The 24962-nt window shown below is 41.2% G+C and overlaps 1 protein-coding gene across 1 annotated transcript in view; it reads left to right on the forward strand.

The window, feature by feature from the left end:
• The first annotated feature begins 9052 nt into the window (after nucleotides 1-9052).
• PRKAR2B (protein kinase cAMP-dependent type II regulatory subunit beta) overlaps nucleotides 9053-24962 on the forward strand; it is a 50485-nt gene continuing 34575 nt past the window's right edge. The window contains exons 1-2 of the mRNA XM_044423507.1: nucleotides 9053-9268; nucleotides 9353-9443. Of these exons, the coding sequence (XP_044279442.1) occupies nucleotides 9053-9268; nucleotides 9353-9443 (307 nt within the window). The remainder of the gene's footprint in view (nucleotides 9269-9352; nucleotides 9444-24962) is intronic.

Genomic DNA, 24962 nt, shown 5'->3' on the forward strand with positions numbered 1-24962 from the left:
AACATAACCCACATTCCCTTCTCACTCTCACACATACACACTTGCATGCACCACCACTTCCCCACCATTAGCCCTTTAAAGGCCTCCACTGGTGCCAATGGATACCTTCATTGCAGAATGGGATGGAAGAGGGGATGGAAGTGTTGAGAGATGGAAGAGTTATCTCTGAACTCTAATGGGACGTAAGTGAGGAGGGAAGCTGGTAGACAAGGTGGAGATCTGCTGCAGGCTATATTTGGTCTATAGGCCAGAGGATCTCCATCCTTTGCTTAAGAAGTGGAAGTACACAGTGATGCTACAGTGATGTAATCCATGGCTATTTTTCCTTGAATGCCAAATTAATAGTTTCACATCAGACATAAAACATTTCTCATATTTTCCATCATGTATCTTGGCACTTGTAATTGCGTTTCAGCTAGCCATGCAAAAGGGCCCAGAACAATGCTGAAACTTTGTCTTGCCCAATGGACCTGTTATTCAGCACCTCCTTTGGGTCTTAAGACTTTATTGGGCTTTACCCATCTATAGCAATTATCTGTCTGGACATTTTATATATGGGGGGGTCTCTGACCTTCATGTTGTTATTTGAGTGGGTTTATGCTGCAAAGAAAAAGATCACATTCCTCTTTTATTGTAGCAAAATATGAAAGGGACCTTTGAGTAGTATTTAACTCAACCAAAGAGACCAAAGAGGTAAGTTGGAATGGTTCAAAGTGGGATATCTAGCAAAGCATGGTTACAACCAATGAGACTAGCAATGTTGCAAAGCTACAAAAGCATAAATAATGCATACGGTGAAAATAGTTTATATGAATGAGAAGATTAAATAGTAAATGCAATTGCCCTCAAGATCCTGCTAAATAATCTTGAGTAGGCGGCTTTCTCTCAGCTCACAGATCTGCAAAATGGTATAAAGGTGTGGGGCTATCAATAAGATACTTTCAAGGGTTTCAAAGTGCTATATAAATGGCAGTGGGGGTTTTTTGGCAAACAATATATAAATGTTAATACATAAATATTACTACAATTACAGTGGTACCTTGGCTTACAAACTTAATCCGTTCCAGGACTCTGGTTGTGACCCAAATTGGTCATGAGCCAAGTCAAATTTCTCCATAAGGGTCAATGTAAACAAGGTTGATCGTTCTGCAACTCTTTTTTTTTTACTCACAAATATTTGTAGTAAAATGACAACAACAAAGATCATGTCCATCTTCCCCCCCCAGCGATCGTGCGCGGGGGAGGGGGAAGACGGGCGCAATCACAGATGTGCTGGGGAGGAGGCGGGTGCAGGCGAACGGCGAGGTGGGCACAATGGTGGGTGCGCTGGGGGGCCATCCCCCCCAGCACGACCACTATCATGCCTGTGCAGGGAAGGCGGACGCACTTGCGATTGTCACCCGATGCGGAGTTCGCGACCTGCTGCAAAATTTTTATGAAATTTCTGTTAGCGACCCAATTTGTTCATGAACTGAGGCATTCATGAGCCGAGGTACCACTGTACTAAGTTCCACATGTGGCTATTGAATATTTGTCAAGCTGTATTTTTAAAATGAATGAGAGGGGGACAAGAACCACAAGAAATCTCTTTCTAGGTTTATTGACACAAGTCCTTTAAATGCTCAAATACTGGCAAACATTTGAAATGCAGAAAGAGCTTTCTATTAAGAGAAAGGGTAAATGTTCATGAGAAGGGATTTGAGAGGGAAGATAGTTTCTTTATATGAAGCAATTTTGACCTCATGAGGGAAGTCATTCTGTTTATAAGCAATATTTATAAAGTATGGTTTGAAGCATTTGTGTGATTGGGGGACTGATCCAACATATCTGGGAAATCTATGACAACAAAAAAAGAGATGTAGCCACTCCAGAAAGATCTCCTGGGTACTTAGAAAGAATAGCTTGAAACTGGTATGCACTGAGGCAAATATCTCAAAGTACACTCTAGTAAATGCAAAACTAGGGCTGAGCTAATTTGCATAAATTTTATGTGCCAGCAAGTTGCCTCAGATTCACAGTGACCATATGAATCAACAGCCTCCAGAATATCCTGTCATTGACAGCCCTGCTCAGATCTTATACACTCAGTTTCGTTATGGCATGAGCCAGCTCATGTTTTGAATTCCCATTCTTCTGCCTTCAACTTTCTCTACAATTGTCTTTTCCACTGACTCTTGCCTTCTTATGATGTGCCTGAAGCACGACAGCCTCTGTTTTGTCATTTTGCTTCCAGGAAAAGTTCTGGCTTGAGATTTACATCAGTAGTAAAATGGAAAAGACCTAATGCTTATATGAGAAATTTCTGTTTGTTTTTACTTGTTTTGGGAGGAAATATTGCCACCTTGAAAGTAATTACATGCTACTGGAATTACCAACTACCCTATCTTGAACTGACCAGTAAAATGCCATTATAATTAGTAACTATGAAGTTTGAAAAACCATGATAATCTCATTTTACCCTTATCTTTTGGTATGGGCTCTGTTAGACTACATTTCTAACTTGCCAGATTCTTCCCCTCCTTTGCCCCACCTTTGGCAACTTCATAACCATGCTTAAGGGACTGAACTATTCTGTCAGGAAAGGGGAAGGTATGCAGGGAAAAGTCAACTAAGGAGGTGCAGGGAAAAGATTTATATTATGCATGGTGTGAAGGAGGTGAAAGCAAGTGCTTCATTTTGTCATTATGAACCTACTGCAGAACAGTTAGGTTTATCAGAAAGAAGGACCTCACATAACACAGACTTTGTTTACAAGATTTGGTGCCACAAGGTGAGGCCGGAGACTTTGAAGGCTTTAAAGAGGGTTCACACAGATTAAGAACAGACCTATGTAAGCAATTTATCATGATTTATTTATATATTTGAGGATTTTATATCCTGTCTTTCTATGGTAGATAAAACTTGAGAAAATCCGACTATTCTTTTTTAAGAGATTATTTAAAGCTATAGAATGGCATATAGTAGATATTTGAAATAACATAGTCATGCAAACTGATTCCTCCCATAAATGTGCATATTCAGATAGGAAAAATCCTACAAGTCCCAGCATGGCTGTCTGAGGAATGTGGGATTTGTAGGACACTTTTCTGTCCAAAAGGTATGTGCCCTAGAATTCTTTGCGTTTAGTGTGTACTCCCAAAATTACAGGAAAGCATTGGCCATCTGTTTCTGTCATCTGCCTGGAAATATAGGAAGCTTTAAGTGGCCAAAATAGAGATAGCATTAAGCAGAGAGATTAAATTATGAACAGCAATTTCATGGAAGATGGAAGTGACAGGAATCATATTAGAACTAGACTATCCTGTTATTCAAAATTGCACTCTCTCTCAAGGGTTTGGGGAAATTGCATACAAAACAATAAATGAGAGGATCCGAACAAGAGATAAGTGAACTTGTTTCTAGTTCATCTCATTCCTGCATTTAATGCCATTTGTTTAAAAATCTCATGATACCAAGTTTAAATAAATTTATATTTTCTTTCAAGATACTCATTCTGACTTTGTCTTGATAGGTTTTAATTGACAATAACTGTGTGACAGCATTCAAAGGAGTGTGAAAGTTGGTGGACACCAAAGTCCAATCTGCATATGAGCCTGAGAGGAGCAACTTAGGTAATTTTATTAAGGACCTCCAAAGACTGACTTCCTTAAGCATCCTTGCTTCTGATGAATGGACCCTTATAAGCAGTGACTATTCCAACTCCCTGGAATGTGTCATACCCATCAACTGTAAGCCTTGTTTGAAATTTCCTTGAACTCCTGAGGGCAAAAAAGCTGCAGAGAAACAGAGCTGCATCTGCTTCTCTGACCATCCCAGTGCATACTGGGCTTGGACCTCAGTTCCTGACCTTGTTGCACTGAACAGCAAAGTATGAACAGAAGTTCTAATTGCATCCATTTTAATACATGAAGAACTCTCTATGTACTAAGCCCCTCTTCTTTATTAGGGTCCCTGACTGAACCTGTGCTCAAATAGGCAGAAAAACGTTGGATTCCCCTGCTAAATGATGGATGCTCAGGAACTGAAAGAGCAGCTATATTGATCCATATCAGTTTCTACCAGCTCTCTTTAAACCTTTAGGTCTTAACTATCCACTCAAGACCGAGATGCCACCAAAAGCTTTATAGTATGACAGGGATAGCTTACAACTATATATTGCTGCTGGGAGACTCCAGAAGGAACAGGGACACCCTGGATCCATTCATTGTCTTTTAATGTCTTTTATGCCATTTTAAAATAATTTTAATTCTTGTTAATGAATTGCATTATTTATTGTATTTTATTGTTTTTCTACTTTGTTGTAGGCTGCCCCGAGAGCTTTGGCTGTAGGTGGTATAGAAATTAAATGAATGAATAACTAATCTTAGCATTCTTGGTGCTGCCATACTTGTTCTTTACTGTCATGGGCTTCCTAAGTTTAGCAATATCACATTCCTTGCCAGTACAATTCCATGAATGACATACAGCAATTCCACAATGACAATCATGTCTGGAAGTGTCTGTTGCAAAGTAAGTTCTGAGGAAGACGAAGTTGTCACAAATGCTGTTTTTAGTGCTCTGAAAATACCTATGTGTACTAATTCTTGTTTGTGAAATAAACTGGTTTAGCCTAATTTAACTTTTCTGGATGAGAAACAGGAATATGTTTTAGAATATTTATCAGTTTCAGGAGTGAGATGAGGACATTCCACCAAAATATATCCAGTATGCACTGTCAGAGGAGGACTGGGGTGATCTGGGTTCAAATCATTGCTCAGCCATGAAGCTCACTTGGTATTCTTAAACCTGTAATTATCCCTCAACCTAACTTACTTCACAGAGTTGTTGAAAGGATAAAATGGGAAAGAAGAGACTCATCCATGCAACTCTTTGGAGGAAATGGAGGAGAGGAATAATAGTTCCTTCACATTGTCCAGTCATTTAGTTTCTACATATTGGAATTGAATTATAGGCATGCTTGTGTTTGTCTACATGTTTAAGAGCACAAATTATTCTGGTCTAGAATGTTGTATTAGCCTTCAGACTTGGAGGATTCTGGGCATCTGATGCCAGGCACAGGAAGCAGTGGAGGCAAGCTCTGCCCTTCAAGCCAGCTGGACAACTGATTACAGCCATTAGCTGCAGTGCTTTGTAGGAGCTGGGAAGGAGGGTGGAGTGCTATCGGGATATGTCACATATCCCGAAACACCCCCATTAGCCCTTCTGTGAGTTCATTCTCATGACCACATAGAAGCCAGCAGTGAAGGCAGAGGAGGGAGAGCAAACTGCAGATCCCCAGGTCTGAGGTTGGAGCTGTACCTCTGACTGTGGACCTGGAAATCCAAACAATCCTTTCTAAGGGACAATAGGATCACTCTGACTAGAATCTAGATGGGAAAATATTTTTAAAAACAACAGCACTGCACATTAGAAGACCACATATTCCACTGATGCAGGGAATGTTGCCTGGTAAGCAGTGGACATGGCCTGAGAAGCTGCAGTTACTCTATATCACACATCTATAGATGTGGGTTTCCCTTCCACACATTACACTGTCTTACCATGAAGCACACAATGAACATGATGATGTGCCTACTACATAATGTGTGACTCGGCCCTGATATCTTACCATGTTAAGCACCTTTACATCTTGGAAACTGGTCCAGCAAGGGAAAACATAACACCATTTCTGTCATGCGTCAACTCCATGGTGTCAGTGCTAAAAATAGCTCACACTGGTATGCTGGTTGGAGCTACTTAAACAAATAAAGAAAACATGCTCTTAGATAAAAAGTGAGGGATGCGATCTTGAGGCAGCAAGCCACAGCACCATGGTGTGTGTCCCAGTAGCACTGAATGAGTTTTGCAGTCCAGTTTTGCCAATGAATAGAATGGCAAGGTTAACCAATGAGAGCTGGAATCAATGCCACCTGCTGGTTATATTTTGATTTGTAGTTTTGTAGGACCTTAGAATAATTCTCTAAATACAGTTGACTACCTCCCTATGTTTTTTCTCTTTTGATTCTTCCTGTTGATCTCTGCCCCACACTTCTGCTTTGCTTGTTTCTTCTCTTCTGTCTTGCTTGGTCATGGCTACTGTGGCTGTATATGCTCAAAAAGCAAGGTGCTATCCCTTATCTTTTGTGGTAGCTCCAGATCCACTGTTTCTGGAAGGTTGTGCTGACCATAACTTGGTCAAAACAGGTGGAGAGAAAGCTGAACATTAGAGTCTTTCAGAATGTGGGAACACATAGGGATAGATTGAAGTTGTAGGGACATATACAATCTTCACATGTTGGAAAGTGTTCAAATTAGGGATGGGAAAAACAGGCCCTTATTGAACTCCATATCACCACCTGAACATCATCCTCATGTTAGTCAAATCATCCTGTCCCCCAACCCACCCACCATGGCCTTTGTGATCAGACTAGCAAGAAGTGTAGAAACCAGGTTCTTTGCTCAAAGGTTGAACAAGCTTGGTGTGTTTAGCCTGGAGGAAAAAATAATAAGGGAGTTATGATAGCAGTCCTAGAATGTCTGAAAGGTTGTCATGTAGAAGCTTGAGCGGACTTGTTTTCTGTTGTTCTAGAGCTGCAGTATTCAAACTGTGTTCCCCAGAACCTCAGGGTTCCATGAGAATCATCCAGGGCTTTACTCCTATGATTACAGCAAAATTGTTATTTGTCTTCATTCCTTTGTTTCATTAAAAAAGAAGTGACAAGGGAAGGTATTGATTCATTTTAATTCAGAGCCTTCACAGACATACCTTTAAAAGCAAATAAATTCATTTTAAAGTCAAAGTGGTTTCATTTCAGTGGATTCAGATTGCAAGGAAGAAAGTTCACCCTGGCTCAATACAGGAATAAAATGGATGCAGAACCATAAAAGCACTTGCAACTGTCATCAGTAACACCAAATTTTTATTTTCTTTGTGGCAAAAAGCAAGCATATTCAAGTTATTAATATGAAGTATGATTTTTCTAATGAGTTTTACTAACATTTAATATATATTCAGTACATTTATATTATTTAGTTACTAGGTAATAAATGGGTTTCTAATGCACTTACAGTTTATGTTTACATTGTATGAGTTGCATTATTGCAACATTCACTGTGACATTTTCTTCAAATAAAAGGTATTCCATGAAATGTATTTATTAATGGCTTCCATTCTGATTTTTCACACTGAGAAGGATTTATAACTCCCACTATCAATTATCATTGCAGTGACTAGAGCTGATAGAAGTTGTAGACAAAAACATCTGGAGGGCCACAAGTTGCCCAACTCTTCTCTAGCGGGCAGGTCAAAAATTTTGGCCACAGGGTAAGAAAAACTTCCTCAGCATTAAGTGACAGTGAAAGTTGGTAGACAGACTCTCTTCTCTGAAGGTATTCGAGCAGAGGTTGAGTGGCCATTGACAGGAATGCTGCAATTCCAAGATTCCTTCACTGAGGAGGGGGTTGGACTAGATCAGTGATGGTGAACCTTTTAGAGACTGAGTGCCCAAACTGCAACCCAAAACCCACTTATTTATCGCAAAGTGCTAACACTGCAATAAAACCTGAAAACTGAGATTTTAGTTTAGAAAAAACAACTCAGAGTCAGTCCAAGCAAATATATATATCCTTGGCAGCACACAGGCGGGCCATGTGAAAGCTCAGATGAGCCACAATTAATGAGTCATGGCTTGTGATGTCATCACCTGGCGCCACTACTCCTTTCGGAGCATGCACATGTCCCCTATGTGTGCTGTTATCTGATGCTTGGCTGCTGGGGCAATGCTGGGGTGACTTGGCTTGCATGCTGACAGAGGGCTCTGCATACCGCTGTGGCATGTGTGCCATAGGTTCACCACCACTGGACTAGATAATCTTTAAGGCTAATTTCAACTTGAAAAATTCTATGTTCCTAAAGCAGAAGGAAGCCTGATAAGGGGCTGGTCCTCCTCTAGTCTGAGCATTATAGGTGGACACCCTGCCCTCCCATCATCTGGTGAACGAAAGAGAACTGTTCATAACATACTGAACTTGAACCTCCAGAAGAGTTCATGAAAATCTTAACTTGGATTTATTCCTTGCTGCTTCTTTGTGGGAGGGGAGGAGAAAGGGAAGGGGGATGTGATTTTCAATATTTGAGCTGAGCAGGGGTGTTCACAACTTTTGTTTTGTTTTTTTGGTGCCACAGTTGCACCAAGGCATTTTAGGAATTCTTGCAATTTTTCTGCCTTTTAATGATAACAAGTCCGTCACCCCCAAACCTCACCAAATTAGGAGCCAGGTTTTCTTTCCGAATTTATAATATTTTTTCTCTCTAAAAAGCTGCAACCCAAGACTTGTAAGCCCCTTTCCCTTAACCCGTTACGAGAAACGTAGCCATTATTGGGTTGCCAACTGTCCAGGAGGGGAAAACAAAGAAAAGGGCCTTTAACAGAACTCAGTCTGCAGAAATCAGCAACAGGCCAAGCTTCTCAGGGCAGAGAGCATCAGCTTGAATAACTGAGCAAAAGCCGGTAAAAAAACTGGCAACACCAACCCTAGTAATGAGGTGCTAGCACGCTTTTACATGCTCACGGATACGATTTTCATCAAGGGTGCCGAATTCTCCAACTTAAATCCTGCCTCATTCACGAGGACGGAAGAACACGTCTTGCCAGGGTGCCCAAGAAAGCAGGAGCAACAGCAGCAGCTCTTCCCCGACCCCAGAAGAGGGCCGCGCCTGCCACTGCGTTTGCAACGTTGCAGCGGCAGCAGCAGCCCGCGCGCGCGGCGGAAGGTTGTCATGGTTTCGCGGGTCACATGCACGCGAGGTTTCCCCCAGCGCCGGGGGCGGGAGATGCGGCTGCAGCCACCGCCGGGACTGGCTCCTTCTTCTCCGCTGCACGGAGCCGGGGAAGGACTCGGGAGGGTCGCCGCTGCAGTCGCGAATTGCCTTTGCAGTTAGGCTGCATTTATATACTCCGCGTCCCCCACGCCGCCGGGCGTTCTCCCCACTGCACGGCGGGGGAAGGGGGAGGCACGGGACCCCGCTGGGCTCCCCGCCCCGTCCTGCCCCCGCCCCCACCGCATCCCCGGGATGAGCATCTCCGTCCCGGAGGGGCTGACGGAGCTGCTGCAAGGCTTCACCGTGGAGGTGCTGCGAAGCCAGCCGGGAGACCTGCTGGAATTCGCCCTCCAGTACTTCGGACGCCTGAAGGCGGAGGCGGCAGCTGCGGCAGTTGCAGCGGCGGGTCAAGGTGTGGGTGAAGGGGCAGGAGAAGGAGAAGAGCCGGGCGAGGAGGAAAGCGGCGGGGTCGCCCACCACGATCGTTTCAATGCAGCGGCGCCCGGCCCTGGGAGGGGGAGCCGCCTGCAGCTCGGCAGGGCCCCTTCGGAGAGCAGAGGGGTCAATTTCGCGGAAGAGCCCATGCAGACCGATTCCGAGAGCGGCGAAGGGGACGACGACGACGAGGCGGAAGAATTCACGGGTAAGCCCAGCCTCCGTCAGAATCCTTCTCCCCTCCCCGAGGGGTGGGCGTGGGAGGCAGGCGCCAGGCGGACCGGCCGGGTAGAGGGATGCTCCCGTGAACCAAACCCGTTTGCTGGGAACGAGGAGAGAGGACTGGCACACACCCTCCCACCCAGTTCACAGGTACAGGAGCAGACAACCTGCCACTGCCACGTTGGGATGCCACTCTCCTTCCCTCACACTTGACTATCAGCAGCTGAAGCTTTTCTTGGCAGTGATTTTTTTCCTTACCAGCAAAAAGCTTCAGCTGCTGATTTCTGTCTCAGGAGCCCTGCCCGTTTTAGTGTGTCTCGATTTCAAGAACTACCTGTACCTGTTCCATTTACAGGTGTTGAGAGTTCATAGTCATGGGCGGCACCCAGTCAGTAAAACCTTCACGTTGAGGTTGCCAATTCTTGGACTGACCCCTGCTCCTGTGCCTTCAAGTGAAGCTTGATTTGTGGACCTTATAGCAGGTGGTATGTATTCCCCTGAGGTCTTGGATCTCTGCAGGGCTAGTGTCCAGCTAGGGAGTAGGCTGGGGAACTTTTCTGGCTAGCTGATAATCACAGACACAAGTACTTGGCTTTTCCCAGGGCATTGCATAGGAATTACAGGTTCTCATTCACAAACTGTGCTCCCCCAGTTCCTTATGAATGAAGCTTAGCAAACGTTTTACCCTGCCTTGATAAACATTTGGCACTACTGCCCATATCTCTTTTATTTCCTTTCTTCATGGTCTGGTGCTCGCATGGCATACTGCTTGTCCCTCCTCTTTGATTTGTGGAATGCTGAAAGCTCCCCCTAGAAACTGCCCTGCAGCGCTTGCTGGCTGTCACACAGTTCAGGGAGGAGGGAGACTTACAAGATTCATTCTCAGCAAAGCAGCCAGGAGGAAGGAGCTGCTAACTGGCTGGGCTTTGTCCTTTCCCTGTTACAGCGTGGGGCTAATTGATCCAGCTCTTTCCCTTTCCAAACTCACAGGGTTGATCAGTCACAGAAACCTAACAGTGAAAAGAGCAAAGCCAAGATGATCTTGGTTTATTGAATGGAGAGGAACTAACTTTGTATTTTATTTCCTTAATTTTGAGATGAGAAGAAATTAAGATCATAGGTTTTGATTATCTGTAGTGATAAGTTCCTTTGAGCTTGTTCAAAGTCATTTTTCTTGGCAATAGTGCTCTGCTAAATCTTCCCAAATTTGGGCTTTAGGGAAGATTGCAAAGTAATAGGATTTTTCTGTATGTACGTTGGAGCTCCAGTCTCTCTCTCTCTCATTAACCTTGAGCTTTCCTTAATTTTGGGATGTAAGAAGCATGTGAAAATTAAGAAAAGCCTGAAGAATTACTTTTTCCTTACATTTTGAACTCCAGCAGTTGACTAAACTGACAATAAGGCAATGTCTTCTCAGGAAATAATGTTCCATGGAAAAGGCAGTGCTGGTGATATTTGCCTCTCTTCCTTTTTGGAAGTACACAAGAGTTTTGTAATCAGCAGCAAATTTCTTGGTGACGGATGTTGGATGGCTAATACACTGGTGACCTATTATAGCATAAGCATCAATCATTTTGGTACTGTGAAATAGTTCTAGTATATTTCCTAAAAGTTGGCTTGAGCTTCAGTAAGAAAGCGAATGAGCAAAGGTGGAGAGCATGGTGATAAAAAAAGCTGGAGAATGAATTGCCTTGGAAGGGGAGGCATCCACTCAATGCCACTGTTGAGCTGGGTTCAGTTGCCTGTTAGTCTATGTCTTAGTTTGGTTGTTCATCAAGAAATGTTTAGTTTGGTAAGATTTCTCTAAGATCCTCTTGCCACTACAGCTACAGGAATCATGATTGTTAGCACTGTTTCCACATGGAGAGCTAGCACTGGGTCATAGTTTATTGTGAGAAGCAACTTTTACAGATTGTAACGTGTGTTTGTTCCCAGGAAGCTAAAGCCAGCACTGGTTCTATGACTATGGTATTCTATGTTGCTCATATTTATTGCATCCACACTTTTAAGTAAACATCTGAAACAGCTTCCATTTTACAGCTAAAGAGATTTTGAGGTAACAAGGATTCTTAGAAACCTGAGGCTAACTGATGGATAAGAGTGGCCTTATTAGGTAGCCTGCACCTTCTCTTGATTCTCCTTGCACTCCAGTCTCTTTAAAAGATAGATAACTGAAGCCTGGCTTAACCATGCAGTGGTCTGCTCTTATTTACATTGCAGGAGGTGATCAGTGTCTTTGGAGACTTCCTTCCTTTAAAAAACAAGGAAGATGTTTAAAGAACATCTGGCAGCAAGAGGACTAGTGCAGCAGGTCACAAGCTGCGTTTTCCTCTGATCAGTTATTTCCTTTATTTATTTTTTATGCATTTGTGTAATATTTTCAATTGAATACATCTTGGAGCAGAATACAGAAATGCTGAGCTATTATGTGGAAGCACTTCAAAGGAAAAGGCATTACCCACCTACTACCAGAAGTGATATTGATGGATTTACTGTGCTTTGTATCCCACCATTCTTCCAAACTTGGCACTCAAGGATTGTCCATCAGGACTTCCACCACCTCATTCCACTACATGCATAGTCTAGGTTTATGAGACTATGTACACATTCCATAGAATAAGGTAAAATTTTGGGCTGTACAACTACCGATTGTTGATGGGAGGTTATTTGTTTGCTACTTTCCCTCCCATAAAAAACTACAGTGTCAGGGAGGACGCTACATGAAGCAGTTTTGGCCAGTTTATGATATGGAGAAAGCTTTTATATAAGTGGGGACATTCATAACTATGGACTTCTGCCTGAGGTCCAGAATGCTATTACCAACTTATTCCATGAAATGTATAGAACAGACTTCCCAACCTGATGTCTTTCAGATGTTTTGAACTAAAACTTCAGCATTCCTGGCCATTGGCCATGATGACTGGGAGTGATGGGAATTAAAGTCCAAAACCTTTGGACAGTGCTAAGTTGCAGAAGGCTGATGCAGAACAGCTCTAAAAGATGGAGATACCAGAGCCAATGATGTGATACGGAAAATTTTCTTCTACTGTGATTTTCCCCATAATTTTGAACTTTTAGAAGTGCAGTGTTTCATAGTACTTAAACATTCCTTGAGGCATAAACACAGTACTGGAATAAATACACGTGGAAGAGCAAATAGTCCCAAATAAACATTCTTAATTTTCTTTTTAAGGTGCTTATCCCGAGGAAGCACATATCTATATGCACAGCACTTCAGGTATGCTAGCACTTGCTACCTAATGGTGCAAGCTGATGGGTTACACCTTGAGACAGAAACCTTTAATCTCGGAGATGGAAACCTCTGAACCAGTGGCTTGTAGCACTGCTGCCAACAGGGTATGAAGAGTGATGGGTAGTGATTTTCACTTCTCTATGTCTGTTTGGTTGTTTTTCCTCTAGACAGACCTCTAGAGAAGGTGCAAGAGTGGAACTGGGGATGGAGGAGCCATAGGGTTTCCATGTGGCCTCAAGAGATTGGAAAGGGGGTGTCCCAATGGGCTGGGTGCAGTTTTTTCCAGAATGGCTGAGAGTGGGTGTGGGGAAGGATGAGATGCTGGAGTCCTCCTTCCAAAGTTGTAGCAGGCTCTTTGGCTTCAGACAGGGGGCTCTGAAGTATCCTATGGTCCCTGGGACACTCCTGGCTCTTCCCTAATGGGTTGTCACACCTGAAGATATTTATTAGTGTTCATTTTTAAAAAATTAAGTAAAGGTTTGTCTATAACATTTAAAGCATACTAACAGCACATACGGAGGAGCAGGTTCCATTAAATTCAATGATACTCCCTGGTTGGTATGTAGAAGATTACGATGTTCTCATTAAAAATGCCTAGTCACTTAGTTCAGTTCAATTACTATTGGAAATTCTGTTCAGATATTTATACAGTTTGTAAAATTGACATTATATGCTTTCCTTGTTAACAATTTCTTCGCAAATAAATTTAGCATGGTAAATTGGATTTTCAGCCATTTCCCCATCACCACCAAAAACACACATTACTGACCTACGGTGCAAAAGGGCATGCATGCCACCTTTTCTTTGTAGAACAATGTAGGGTGCTGAAAGCAATGTTCAAACAGTTGTGGTGGTGGTTTCCTATCTTCACTTTACTGGAACCAGTGACCTAGGGAGGTTGTGGGCTCTCCTACACTAGAGGCATTCAAGATGAAAGTGGACAGTCATCTCAGAGGATGGTGCAACTTGGTGTCCTGCACTATGCAGGGGGTTGGACCCAATGGACTTCTTGGCCCCTTCCAACTCTACTATTCTGATATTCAATGAGCCAAAGGACCTTTATGGGTAGAAGGGAGAATCAGGACTTGCAGAGATAACCTGTCAAGCAGTTCTCATAAGCCCGAGTTAAATTGTACCTTTAAAACATTTGAAATGAAATAAGTGTAAAATAATGTGGCTTTCTTGACAGCTGCCCTGTCTAATAAGGCAAGTTTCCCCTCATTATCAGTTCAGTTTGAATGCTGCAGTTAATAGTTGATTGTGTAAATCTTAAGTATGTTGGTCTTAATTGGACCATGCAGTTGTACACAGCTTTGAACTCTCCTGAAGCCTGTTATATCATCTGTGAGGATGTGGGGTGGGATGGGGAGGAAACAGCTCACAGCCTTGAAGTCAAGGTGTGCTTGAAGGCTGAGACAGAGAGACAGAGAGAACGGAAATGGATTAAAATATCTCTCTTCTTTGATGCTGAACATTATGGCTGTCAAACTTGGGACTTACAGTAACATTAAGAAGTCAGTTGATTTAACTGTTGGTAAGTGAAACCCTGTCACTTTGTATTAGTAATGGTGGATTTTACTGTATTTATATGCTAATTTCTTCTGGTAGGTGGTTGTGAGGGAGCTTTCTAAGAATTGCAAGTGGGTAGCACTGAATTAATATTTTAGGTGACCTAATTTTTATGGAAAAGCCATTGTAAATGCTGTTTGTTTCAAAACTATTTTTAAAAACATGTTAAAAACAAGGCTTACTTAGTTTGCTTTTTTATAGCTATACAACATTACCAACACTACTAATATGGAAACAAGTCAGTTGAACAGATGAAACTGTCTCTTCTTATTTTCTGAAAACAATTTGTGAAAGAAATTGGGAGTTATGTGGGTTAAATTGTGGGTTAAGAGTTAAGTTGAAGTTTTTTACATGCTTGCTTGGTAATAATTCTGATCAAATTCAGTGGAACTTATTTCTGACTAAGTATGCATAGAATTATGCTGCTCGGCTTGCAAGTATGTGAAAAGTATATATTATATCAGTGCCCTGATGTCTTTATGTAGAATATAGTCTGTATTGTTGAGTCATATTAAAGGCATTCAAATAACCTCAGATGCAGCTAGCTGTCTCTATCTCTCAAAGAGCCGTAGTGGGTTCTGTGTCTGTCTCTTATGCTTCCTCCCACTTTCTTGTGCATAATTCTGTGCTTTATTCTTTCAGTGCTGCCTAGAAAAGGAATACTTTGTTCTTCTGTTAGTTTTACATTTCATGTATATTCTTTCCTACGTCTGTACTGTGGGGGACTGATAGGGAAGATCCTGAGAAGGGAAATAACTTGATAAACAACTCTCTCCCTCAGGCACACACACTGTATTGTCTGAAGATGAAGAAAATAAATATGAGATTCTAGACTTGTAATTGCATGCATTTTCTAGAAAACTGCATCCAGACTTTTCAGTGGAGCTTGGAATGTTGATAGGATTGTACCTCCAACCCCCTTACAAGGTTGATAGGAATGTACCCCCAGTTGCAGTATGAAAAGTTACTTATTCCTGTGAATTGCTAAACTGAGATGCATATGACCATTCTAAAGATGCATATGGATGCATCTTCTGATGCAGATGTACATCCTTGTTAGTTGTAATCCATGACTTGCTGCCTGCAACTAGAGCTGGATGGGCCATAACCTTTTGGGGTGGCTTACAGTCATCTTCAGAATCCTCTTTGCTTCTGCACCACTCATGGTGCTATCCCCCAGCACATGGGACAGAGGTAAAGGGATGCCCTATTTGTGAACTTTCTTCAGAAAGAATACTTTTTTTCATATCACAGAACTACACAAATGTTAAGAAAATTAACTGCTGAAGTGCCATCAGTTTATGCCATCACTGATTAAACAGCAAACAAACCCTACTGAAACTGGGTGTACAGTTCCATGATAAACACTGGCCTATTAAAATTATATTTACATTTTAAAACCGTTACTGTCTATTGCACTTCTTCAAAAGAGGTGTAATACACAGTAGCATGCCTAGAGAATTCATTCATGTTAATATGTTCAGCATCAAATAATTGGTAATTCATGATCAAGTAATTACCACTGAAAGCCCCAATTCCAGTATCTTAACCAGAATTTTTTAAAAAAAGTTCCTAGCAAATGGGAGACTATTTTTTTCACTAACAAGAAAAGCAAGCATCTTTCTGTATCAACATCCCAATATTGCACTAAATTAAATAATACAGCAAGAACTACTGTAGCAAAATAAGAACCAAAGCTTATTTTGGTTAAACAGCATGCTTTAGCTACTTTTACAAATAATAGATGAAGGAAGAGATTCTAAATATTAGTAACAACTTTCATTATTTGATCACTAATACAATGTATTCAGTAGTATCATTAACAGATCTATTCCAATTGCTCCCACATCATAAAATGTTTTAGGTTTTAGTCTTTTGGAAGAAGGAAGTTGGAAGGGAATAGAGATTAACAGTAGATTTTTTTCCCCCTAGGGTGACATATGCATAGAAAACTACTGGGGATGAGGTCAGAGATTCACTTTTCATTAAGGGCATACGAAATAGAAAAACAAATTATTCTATTTTCTGTGGACTTATCTGTGCCATAGTTAACATCCTAGCTAGCACCATCTCTGTTACTCTTTTGAAGAAGTTGCTGCAGGAAAACATGTTTGTGTTTGAACATATATCTAGTATAATATGCATTATTAAATAAAACAATTTTCTTCCAAATTCTGTGTAATAATCATGGACTTATGCTTTAATTATGTTAATGTTTAAAGTAAATGCTGAGTTTCTACTCAGGGCAGCTATGTTATGAGCTAAATGTTAGAGATTGGTGCATCTAAGTTCTTACTGTTCCTGCATTTTGCAATACATCTGGAAAGATTGTTGCTTCTCACTAGAAACACAACTCTTGGTGTGTATCAGTTTCTATTTATACTTCATTTAAAAATGCAATGCAATCAGCTGTTACTTTGTGTTGTGTGGATTTTGTTATACTGCTTGGTTTAGAAGCAAAGCATTTTTTGAAACAACTTCAGTAAAGAAAAGAAATAAAGCACGTAAATAATGTTTTTAGTTACATTTGCATTTCAAGTCATAGAAGAGCTGGCCTGTTTCTTTTTTGGAGTTTTGATCCCTTTAAGGCTGTACTGTTTTAGTTTCCAAAGCTTAAATTTTAACCTGAGCTGTACAGTTCCAATGTAAATGCAAATCCTAGGACACCTTCAGGGAGTTTTTAGGTCATTGTTTGTCCATGTAGCAGTCTTTTGGTCATGATCTCAAAAGCACTTGGGAGAGTTAAACAACTACTAGTGAACTGTGAAAGTGCTTATCTGTGGGCAGTTTGACCTTTCTTCTTCTTTCTTTTTCTAAATTAGAAGTACTGAGGTGTAACAGCCCTGAATCCCAGAAAGTCAGGCCTGGGTCTCTAGCTCTTTAAAATGCTTGTTTCACTTGACGTTAAACTCTAGTGGCTTACAGTAGCACAATAGAGCTTCAGTTAGCTGTCCCCTGACCCTGACAGTCTGCTTTCATAGAATTAGGGAGTTTCCCTTTCTGATATTAAGATGGTGCAAGAAACATGAACATTGCACATCTGCAGCTTAGACCGTTCTTTTATCAGCCATCGCTTCTGCCAGCAAAAGGCAGTAACAAGCCTATGCTTTGACATCAGACAGATATGGAACCTTGGCCATCTAGGCAGGAATACTCCTTAATAACTCAATGTACTTCATTATTTCTAAGCACCTGTGTAAACAATATTACTCTTGTAACCATATCTTTTAACTGTGTAGAATGCTGTACACATGCTTTGAGTACCATAAGTTTGCAATCTGTAAAAGCTAGCCACTTCTTTCGTCTTCTGGTTCAAAGGGGATTTTTGTTTTTGAGGGGGATTCTGCTCTTTCTGTCTGAAGCCAGCTGATTGGAATCGTGCTTTGCAGAAGTCCCAGCTGCATGGAGGAAGAGGCTTGCTGCTAAATGTTATGGGTGTCTAGCTAGTTTATTTGGTATTATTGTAATAATAAATAATCTTCTTCTTAGTAAACCTGAAGTTGGAGTTTCACTTTCTGGGAGTCCCCCAAAACCTTCTGCCCCTGGCCAGGGCAACATTGGGGAAGGGCATTTTTTCAAGAATGTGGGGTTTCTACTGGGAGTTGAGCAGGTCAGGCACTGGTTCCTTGACTCTTGTACCCCTTTGCTGCTGGTGAAAGGCAGGGCAAATCAGAACACTGTCACCACATGGTAGCATAGTACTACTCCTGGGAGTTAGGTGACACCAGAGAGCCAATCATCTGTCACTGCCTGGTATAAAAATTCCAGAGCTATGGCTGTACAGAGGCAGCCAGCTTTTCCTGTTTGACAACACCCAAGTTGACCCCATGCCTTTCTGCCACTGGCCTGCCATCTGCCTGATGGCAGTGAAGTAAAGTACTTTTGCAATCCATCTTCTCCAACACTTGTGCAGCTATTTCAAGAAATACTTTGGGTTTGCACTATGACCCCAAACCCTAACACTAGACTGCGTGTTGCCTGATCTTTGTGTGCCTTTGTTTTAAAGGACTGAACAGGGTTTTCTTTCTGAAGTATTACTTCATTCTCGCTCTCGCTCACACACATACACACACGGTGCAGTTTTGTACAGCATCTTTCAGGAGACAACAACCTCTACCATGCTTTGTAGTCAGGCTTGGGGAAAGCCCCTTTGTGGCTTATAACAACATACTGAATCTGGATTGTGCTTGCAGTACTGTAGTAGTGTGTGAGGTCACTCCCATCAGTCTGCAGAAATCATTGTGTGTGTGCATAGCCTGTTTGCAGCAGCATGGGATTTTCAGAGTGTGCAGTTTAACATATTCTGTGCAAATACGGTAGGAAGGCAGCGTAGTGGACCAGTAGCACATGTGGCTTTTCCATTGATCTTGGGTTCAGACCCTGGAATCTCCTGTTATAATGGCTCACATGAAATGGGGCCAGGTGATTGAGACCTTAGAGAGCATGTTCTGGTACAGAATAGGCAGAATAGCAGCTAGATGGACCCACTGGTCTGACCTGGTATCTAAAGCAAGTTCATATGTTTAGGGAAAATGTTGCAAAATACTGAATCCACACATGGCAACCAATTTTTGTTTGATATTATTCTGTCAGCATTGTTGATGACAGCGCATATGTAAATCCCAGTTGCTGAGTGAGAAAGTAATGTGTGTCTTTTGTAGTTTTCAGAACCAAAGCCCTGAGAATATTGGGAGTTTTTATTTTGCTGAAGTTATTTTTCCTTTATTGGATAAATAAATAACACTCTGACAGTGATCAAAGCAGTAGTTACAACTATGGAGGAAGTCTTCAACTTTCATGGTACTGTGCGTAGTCTATACTATTGTTCTGAGTTTTTCTGAGAAAGTTAAAAAGATCATGCAGCTACTGACTGGGGATGATGGGAGTTGCAGTCCTGTGTATCTGGAGGGTGCCAGTCTGGGGAAGACTGACACAGATAAGCTACACAGCACTATTGGACCAGTGGTTTGGACATAAACAGACTGGGATCAAATTCTCTAGTTGTTAATTTCAAAAGTTAGCGATAACCATTGTTAGCTGTTACTATTTCACTGGTTTGCAAATTGATGCAATTGGGCCGGGTAATTGAAGATGACTTTTTCCTCTTGAGATTTGAAGTGTGGAAATATCTGGTAGGAGAGCAAAAGTAGTCTTAGTACTACTTTTAAAAAGTAATCCCTGATTTCTGAATCCAGGAAATCAGTTTTTTAAAAGAAGTCTGCAGGAAGCTGTGAGGAAGCTAGTTTTGGGAAAAATATATTTAAAATGATCTGTGTAGGATGACTGACTAATAAATTAGCTAAGTCATTATATGCTTAATGGAGACATGCAAGCTGTCCTCCAGATTGAAAGATTGGGGGTAAAGGACATTAGGATGAACATATGAATATTAACTGACATGCAGTGGTTGTTGCTGAAAGCGATTAACGGTCCTAAATATGTCTATTCAGGAGTGTGTCCTATTGAATCCAGTGGAGCTCATTCCCTGGTAAGTGGGAATAGGTGTGTAACCTTTCATTATGCTTTTGAGTTACTGCAAAGTTCCAAATGTGCATAATACTAGAGTGTACAATATTTATCTCACTGAAGTTTCTGGGCATTAGCCCAAGCATAAGTATTTGAGGTTACATTTCAATGTATAGTTACAGTTCCAACTTAAAAAAAAACAAGTGAGAAAAAAGAGAACTTGGAATCTATTGCATTCCAAGCAGCAGTGAGAAAGAAAATGGAGACAAAAGCACCTACAAACCCAATTTAAAGCATGTTTTCGCTTTAAAGCGGTTGCAACTCTTTCTTCAACTGCATGCCAGTACCCCCAGTTGTGTTTTGCCAGGAGGAGCCACGTAATGGGAGCAAGTGCATTATGCGGGGGAGGGGCAGCTCTTGCCGTTTTTCTTACTCCTCCACCTTCCCAGCAGTGCTGCCTATGATTTCTTTCTCTGTATAATTTTTGCCCTCCTTGGCTTTATAGCTGAGCAGGTGTGTAATGTCCATTGGAAGGGACTGTGGACTCTGAGGCAGGAAGCAGGTAAGAGAAGTGCATCTAAAGCTTCCCAGCCTCATTTTTAAAGACACTCGGGTTTTTCGCAGTGTCTGTTTTGGTATACAAAGTAGCTGCACTTTGAGGCTTCCGGTTAGGTATTCTGGTAGATATCTGGCAGCTCCTGTTATCTTTCAGTAAAAGATGCTGGAGGTTCAGAATTTTGAATGCCCAGCCCTCTTCTTTTAGAATCTAAATGCTGCTTGGGTGCACAGACCTTAAGAAAAACACAGCATATTCATAGGTGGAGAACTCTTTTGATGACGCAAGTCAGTCTCCTAGCAACGAAACAATAGCATGGCGCGCGCTTGCTCGCTCTCTCTCGCTCTCTCTCTCTCTTTCTGAACGGGTAAACTAACAATTGTGTGAAAAAACACAGTTTAATAGTGTGATTATCAAGCCTATTAACACAGAAATGCCTGCTTTTTCATCTCTGTATTTTCATGCTTTTGTTGCACACACGAAGGTTCAAAAGTAAGGTAAGAAATAGAGTGGAAAGCACGAGCAAATGCTGAGCCTCTCCCTTATACAATCACTGAACCATGAAGTTGCTGCATCCCTTTTTTGTACAGTCTGTTATCCAGCCAGTGCTTCAAATGAGGTCAGATTTTTTAAAGAGTGTTGAACCTGGATCTGAGAAGTCATTTCCCCGATGTCTGAATTTCGTCTGAAATCAGGAACTGCAGTATGCTCATTGAATTCTTCAGCCATAAGGACTTCCATGTTCATTTTATGGACCAGGTTCATGTGCCTGTTTGTTGTGAATCTCACAGGATGAACTAGGGCCAGTCACTGCCTCTGAGCACAACCTACCTCACAGCTTCATTATTAAGATTGAGAGGGGAAACACACACACATCCACCTTGATTCTTTGCAGGAAAGGCAGGTTATAAATGCAATAAATAAATGATGCTTTCAAATCTAAGTGGGAGCTCTCAGCTTTCTAAAAGAAATAGCAGGATACCAATAAACCAAGGTAGCACATTTAATAGTAATAGTTTTGTTTAGGTAACTATTAATATGCAACATAGTGACCAATTTGGTAGGAGGATATGCAAAATGGATAGGAGTAGTACTGTGTAGCTCAAGTTTCTTTTATATTACTATATTGTTAACAAGCTCATCTTTATTGAATGAAACAAATAATTTGAGGCATCAAACATGCGTACTTTTTCAGTAGATACCAATTTTGACAGGTAAGTGGAGACCTGTGAAATTTTGTGCAAAGTGCATCTGTGCACACACGTCAGAAAAATATGCTGGGGCAGGTGGAACATAGATTAAAACAGTTAGCAGTGACACAGTATAATAGTACTTGCTGGGAATCTTGGAAATAGTGCTGGACTGGATAGATCTTGGTTTGATTGAACAAGGGATTTCTGAAGTTTTTAAGCAAGCTTGTATACCAGGGAACACAGAATGCAAGTTAGTTATGCCTTAACTGCAGTTAGATTTTGAATATGCAGGCCTATTTTGTGCACAAACGCCTGAGTTATGAACAATCTGTAATTACAAATGGACTGTCAGAAAGCCTATTAATTTTTTAAAATTACTGTGGAAAATCTTAATCACCACAGAGAAAGAGGAAGCGAAATGGGTCCTGTGCCACTAACCCCCGCGAAAGTGGAGGGCTGACTATTTGTGATCAGACTTACATACAAATTTGACTTAAAGAAGAATTTCTGTTTTCTCAAGAATGGAACTCTTTCGTTTCCTGGGGACTGCTTTTATTTGTGAACTCACCTGTAGACTGTGGTGATTCTAGTAATGTTCATGCAGGATTGAAGTTGGGACACTTCTCAAGTTGCTCACTGTTCTTTCATTCCCTCCCACAAATCTGTCTTTAGCCGCTGCTCCTTTCTATCCCCCTTCATGCAGAGAGTAATCCTCAACCTTTTCTTTAATCTGCCTAATGTCTCCAATCTGCCCTATATGCACAGTGTCTACATTCAAAAAACCTAGCTCATCAGCTCATTGTGATCATGTCTCATGGTCTGTACATAGGTGCTTTTCCCCTCACTTTGAACAAGTGAATAAGTATATGAACAGGCAAGGCAGTCTTCAGTTAAGCATGGTTTCCTGTATCCTCACACCAAGAAACTATGGTTTTGAACAAGCCAAGTTATGAAGCCATGGTATAAAGTTGGATTTGGAAGTGGGTAACCAGTTGCAAATTAGTTACTGGAAGCTTGCCTGACCTTTTAATTTGTTTGCACAAAGGGAGGAGAGAAGTAGCAGTGTGAGGGGCCACAAGTCTTGTTTGTATCATCTTTCTATGCCAAATTATGATTGAGGATGGCCAGTGCTTAAATTTATATTACTTGTGATTTTTCCATTTGTGGAGGAGGCACCCTTGCAGTTGCTTTCTGTGGTAGACTGCATGATTTTTTTCCCACAGTACTGTATACACTGTAGAAGGAACTCTGGTCACAAAGAGTGAATTAGGCCTGTAGGATTTTTCTTGTCCATCCCTTTCCTTTTTAGAGGATGAGAATATGGCATTGCTTCCTATTTCAAGATTGTTTGAAGATAAGATGAAGCTTGCCATGCTTGTTTCTATTTTCCATCCGTAGGGGGGGAAATCTGACATTTCAGGGTGCTTCTAGATGGCTTGCTCCTAGTACTGCTTATCAAAAGACATGTGCACCTGATTCACCCTTCTGTGGAAAGAAAAAAAAGGCTGGGGGCAGTGTGATAACACAGGAGCATCAGAAGTGGAAAATGGCATCATCTCTACCCACTCCATAAATGAGGCAGACGATTGCACAATTGAAGCTTCATTGGAATCCAGATCTGAACTTAAAAAAAAAATCTTTACTGTTTGGTTGAGGGTACTGTTTCCTGTATCCCATGTCTAGTTTTGTTCCATTTGGGTTTGGGATGTTGCGTGGAGCCCTGGTCCACCGTTTTGAGCAGGTGTTAGGAACCTTTCCTGTTGAGGACTCCATTCCCTTGAGATTAATCTGTTGGGCCTGCATGCCAGTGATGGAGATGGTCAGAGGTAAAAGTGGGCGGTGCCACACATTTTCTTTTTGCCATGTCTCCCTCCTCTCTCCCACTTCTGCTTGCTCATTTAGCTGCTGGGGGAGGGACAATCACTGTCCTGAGGTCTGAATTCATCACTTCCTGATGGCAGTTGAACTTAGGCGGTTCGGTGCAGGTTGTCCACCTTTGAACCAGAGGAAATAGTCATCTTATTATGAACACCATTGCTGGTAGCTGGATATTCTAAGAGAGCTTGCCTAGTTAGCACAGCTATTAGTGTGCTTATGATATTTATAAGGAGAAATAGGGAAAGAGAAATGTCAAGTGAATTTCATTGAGGAGAAAACATATTTTCCATAATGACAAATATTGATGTTTCCTAGGAAACATCATAGCAAGAACTTTAAAAACAAAAACAAACCCATATATAGCAAGAGGGTTTGTATTATGTTAAAATAAGTTGTTTAAACTTCGGGGTTAGTGAATTAGTGAAATAAGCACAGCATGTCAATTTTACATGCAAATCTAAGTTTGGACATCTTAACTGTTTCTTACTGATTAGCTCCATGTAAGGTATTGTAAACCAGCCTAATTATTCAAGTGGTGCAAGTGAGGCAAAATTTTGAAGAGATGAATTCCAACACCACTAAGGTTTCTTACCTGCTGGATACATAGTACAGTTTCTTGCGTGTTGAAAGATTGAACTCTTAAATGAACAATTCTCCGTGAGGCAAAAAAGCACCCTTAAATGTCTTGCATCTTGCATGGTGTAGTGAGTCCTTTCTCAGACTGGATCAGTAGTTAAGATTATAGGGTCAAATCTGGTACAGTCCGGAAGCATGTCAGGAATGGGGCTAGGTCAATGGAATGTCTTGTATGTAAAACCAGTTGCTGACCTGATGTCTAATGTAGATCTTTGCTTTTCTCTTTTTCCTTTTCTTAGACATTTGATTTCTAATTTTTAAACCATCTTTTTAATGCTTTTTTCCTTGACTGCTTTGACTATATTCTAAGTGGTTTGAATACCCTGGATGACTTCTAAAAGCAATAACTATCCCTTCACTTTTATGTTTCTATAAGGCCAGTGTTATAAAATTGTCTTCTTCGTCATCTTCGGTATGATCTTATTTTACAAGCTGAGCCAGGACTGCAGAGGTTGGTTTGGTTTTTATTGGATATTCCCTTGTTGCCATTGTGATGTCTGTGCTTCAAGGAGCTGTTGTGGTTCTTTAGAGCAGGACAGAAAGTAACTCCCAGTGGACTAAAATATTTTCCTCTCCAGTGTTTTCAAGGAAACTGTCAGCAAATGCATTCTCTCAGATCTGTTAAACAGAGAAGAAGGGTAATTGTGTAGTGGGAAAGTTCTTGTTTTTTATTGCAACCTCTTGAAAATTTCAGAACAAATGTAAAGATAATGAGGAAGTTGTTTAAGTTTGATTTCATCTTTTAAATGTCAATTTCGCTTATCATTGGCCAAATCAGATGGAAATCAAGGTATTTAGTTTTTGTTCATGTTTTCAATCCTTTTGATTTAATTTGCTTCCACGATAAGCTAGTCAAGCTAGGTGATATATTGTTGATTGGAAAGGGCTGAATGGAGTTTATTATAAATTACTTTTAGGGTACAATCCTTTGCATATTTAGACAAAAAAACTGGT

This window comes from Varanus komodoensis, unplaced genomic scaffold, assembly GCF_004798865.1.
Source record: "Varanus komodoensis strain SLA01 unplaced genomic scaffold, ASM479886v1 scaffold13_3, whole genome shotgun sequence".
NCBI lineage: Eukaryota > Metazoa > Chordata > Lepidosauria > Squamata > Varanidae > Varanus > Varanus komodoensis.